The sequence below is a fragment of the Palaemon carinicauda genome, chromosome 25 (genome assembly GCF_036898095.1).
Source record: "Palaemon carinicauda isolate YSFRI2023 chromosome 25, ASM3689809v2, whole genome shotgun sequence".
Lineage (NCBI taxonomy): Eukaryota > Metazoa > Arthropoda > Malacostraca > Decapoda > Palaemonidae > Palaemon > Palaemon carinicauda.
Genome location: NC_090749.1, coordinates 101,813,344 through 101,816,499, shown reverse-complemented (window position 1 = coordinate 101,816,499; position 3,156 = coordinate 101,813,344). Strand labels below are relative to the sequence as shown.

Genomic DNA, 3,156 nt, shown 5'->3' with positions numbered 1-3,156 from the left:
TTGTGAACTATGTGCGAACTGTTCGTGAACTCGTCGGGACGATGTGGGAAGTGCGCAAACTATGGCAAACTATGCGTGAACTCGTCGTGCCAGTTCGTGTCAATGTGGACAGGTCAGCTGTGATTCTGTGGTAATTTTTTTTTTTTTTTTATTTTCCAGTTCGTGCCACAAAATGTCGCGACTTGCCACGACAAATTCGTGGCAAAATGTCTTGGGTACTGTAAATATGAATGGAATATCCAATGATTATATGTATATATTCCCGTTTTCTTTAAGAACAAAAGGAAGATTCCGTTTTCTTTTAATGGGTAACTAAAAAAAATCTTTGAATTTTGTTTTAATAATATTATCAACATATAAATAATCTGACAGGCAGTGATAGACCCAGAATATGAATTTACAATAAATATATTATTTTTTTCCTACATAAATCTCTATCATACTTTTTTTAATGAGAATTATAAATATCGAAAATATAAAAAGGCCTTCGAAGACATTGTCTTCATATCCGCGAATCACTGAAATGGAATAACAAAAGCCGATCGCAATAGACCATTGGAGAAGAAAGGGAAGAGAAGGAAGAATTGTCTCCGGAGGAAGAATGACTGAGAGAATGGGAGAAAGGAAGAAGGAAATTGGGAAGAATGAGTTGGGAAGAGAAAGTGAATCGGATGATTTTTTGTATATAAGAATCGTTTGAGACGTTTTGTGTAGTTCAGTTGTTTTGCGAATCTCCCGAGATGAAGTTTGTCTTGTGCTTTCTGGTAAGACTCTCTCTCTCTCTCTCTCTCTCTCTCTCTCTCTCTCTCTCATTAAGCTAGGAGAATATATCTCTTTATTCAATTTTGGAGTTAATATAAAATACTATGGATATATGAAATATATTTCCAAAAAATGAAACTTTTCTTGCATTTTGTTATTAATTTATTTCTTTTTTGCGTTGCAACATTTTCATCTCCCTAATTTTTAGCAAAGTTTTTGGTATAAATTTGCTGGCCACAACCCACTGCAGTTACTTATCTACCAGGTACATAGTTTCACTTCTTGAGTCCACAGGGCAGATGGTATCTACCTAATGCTTTGCAGATCACCTAGGAATCGAACCTGGGTTAGACGAATGGTCTCGCTTCCGGTATGCGATGCGGTCAGTAACGACGATTTGATAAGCGAAGAGAAAGAAATATCGACTTACGTCTTTTCCGTTTTAGGTCCTGGTTGTCGTGGGATCCGGCGCGGTCGCTGGACACTCCCTAGGCCACGATGCGAGCGGACAGCACACAAGAGGCGCGGTTTACCACAGTCATCATCAGCAGTACCGCGACGGCGTCACTGCGTCTCGCAATCATGCTGGATATCCTGCGTCCTATGATAGCTATAGCACCACCTACCGGAGCAAGATCCACCATGCCCAAGGTAAAAGAGATGCCCACTCATACCCTCTTGGCCATAGTTATGGGTATGGGCCACATGGTCATAACTATGGCCTCCATGGGCATAGCAATGGCTCCCACACGTACAGCAATGTCTCTCATCCTATCAAGCATTATGTGAGCAAAGCTTACCACACTCATGGGAAGAGAGAAGCTAGCCCATACCTTATTAGCCATAGCTATGGCAAACATGGTCATAACTATGGCAAGTATGGCTCACATGGGCATAACTATGGCAAGTATGGCTCTCATGGGCATAACTATGGCTCCCATGCACACAACAATGGCTCCCAACCTGCCAAACATTATGTGAACAAAGCTTACCACACTCATGGTAAAAGAGAAGCCAGCCCATACCTTATTAGCCATAGCTATGGCACACATGGGCATAACTATGGCAAGTATGGCTCACATGAGCATAACTATGGCTCCCATGCACACAACAATGGCTCCCATCCTGTCAAACATTATGTGAGCAAAGCTTACCACACTCATGGGAAGAGAGAAGCCAGCCCTTACCTGATTAGCCATAGCTATGGCACACATGGGCATAAATATGGCAAGTATGGCTCACATGGGCATAACTATGGCTCCCATGCATACAGCAATGGCTCCCATCCTGCCAAACATTATGTGAGCAAGGTTTACCACACTCATGGTAAAAGAGAAGCCGACCCATACCTTATTAGCCCTAGCTATGGCAGACATGGCCACATCCCTAGCCTAAGTGGGAGTATCAATGGCTTCCAAACTACCCTGCAGTTCACTGGGCCCAGTCAGACCCGTGAATCAAAGCTAGTGGACCCACTTGGGCATGAATCATAACTTCAGAGGACCCAATCTGTCAAAAATGATTGAATAGAAACACCGAGTTCAGAAGTTCACCACTCTCACTGTAATTAACAATCTTTGAGTGATTTTACCTTATTAATTATATTTAACTAGGCTAATCAAACGATGTATATTCTGTATAATGAATATTTTGCATTTTATGATGGCTAATGTACTGAGTTTTAACAATGTAATAAAATGATCGCATACAGATGGGGTCTCAATCAACCTAATATCTCAAAAAATGAAAAAAATAAGACAAGACCAGTGTATGTAAGGGGGAGACCATATCTCCCCTACCCAATCTCCCCTACCCAATCTCCCCTACCTCATACCCCCTACAAAATCTCCTAATTGCATCTGCTATTGGCTATCATCGAAATAGGACTCCCATCACGCTCCCGAGACGCAAAAGTTCCCCTAACTATTATAAGGTCTCTCGGGTCCTTACCTCTTCTAGTCTAGGATTAATAGCCAGGTCAAATGGCCTATAAGAGAGGATCGGGATTGTTCATTGATGTGACAGGAGGCTTCAGCTGGTTCTTGTCTCGAATGAGGGCGAGATTCGAGTCCTTTGCAAGACTCAATTATGATCATTTTGTTACAAAGCGGTTTCTCATTGGAGTCTTATGGGTGGTGAAATGTGGAGTTTGTGGTCCGTAGAGTTTTACAATTACGTGATGAGTAAATATATGTTTCATAAAATGTTCTATTAAGGATAATATTGAGAGAGGGGGGAAGGCAGATGGGGCTGCCCCGTTAAGTACTCTCTACCTCTTCTAGGAGTAATATCTCTTCGGTTTTAATGAAGCAAATCCTCCAACGAGACGTTTCTCCATCTGCTGAATGACTGTAAAAACCAGGGCATCGTCAGGCTGGAATAATGAGAGAGAGA

General features: G+C 41.8%; 1 protein-coding gene across 1 annotated transcript; it reads left to right on the top strand.

Annotated features, from left to right (window-relative positions):
• The first annotated feature begins 740 nt into the window (after nt 1-740).
• On the top strand, nt 741-2,255 carry LOC137619170 (hornerin-like). The gene is made up of 2 exons (XM_068349356.1): nt 741-764; nt 1,209-2,255. The coding sequence occupies exons 1-2, from the start codon at nt 741-743 to the stop codon at nt 2,253-2,255; spliced, it is 1,071 nt and encodes a 356-aa protein (XP_068205457.1).
• The last annotated feature ends 901 nt before the right edge of the window (nt 2,256-3,156 follow it).

Bases quoted from the DNA above. Each gene is read 5' to 3' on its own strand.
- LOC137619170 (XM_068349356.1), top strand. From the start codon at position 741: ATGAAGTTTGTCTTGTGCTTTCTG. The intron at 765-1,208 runs GTAAGACTCTCT...TTTCCGTTTTAG, and splicing joins AGTTTGTCTTGTGCTTTCTG to GTCCTGGTTGTCGTGGGATC.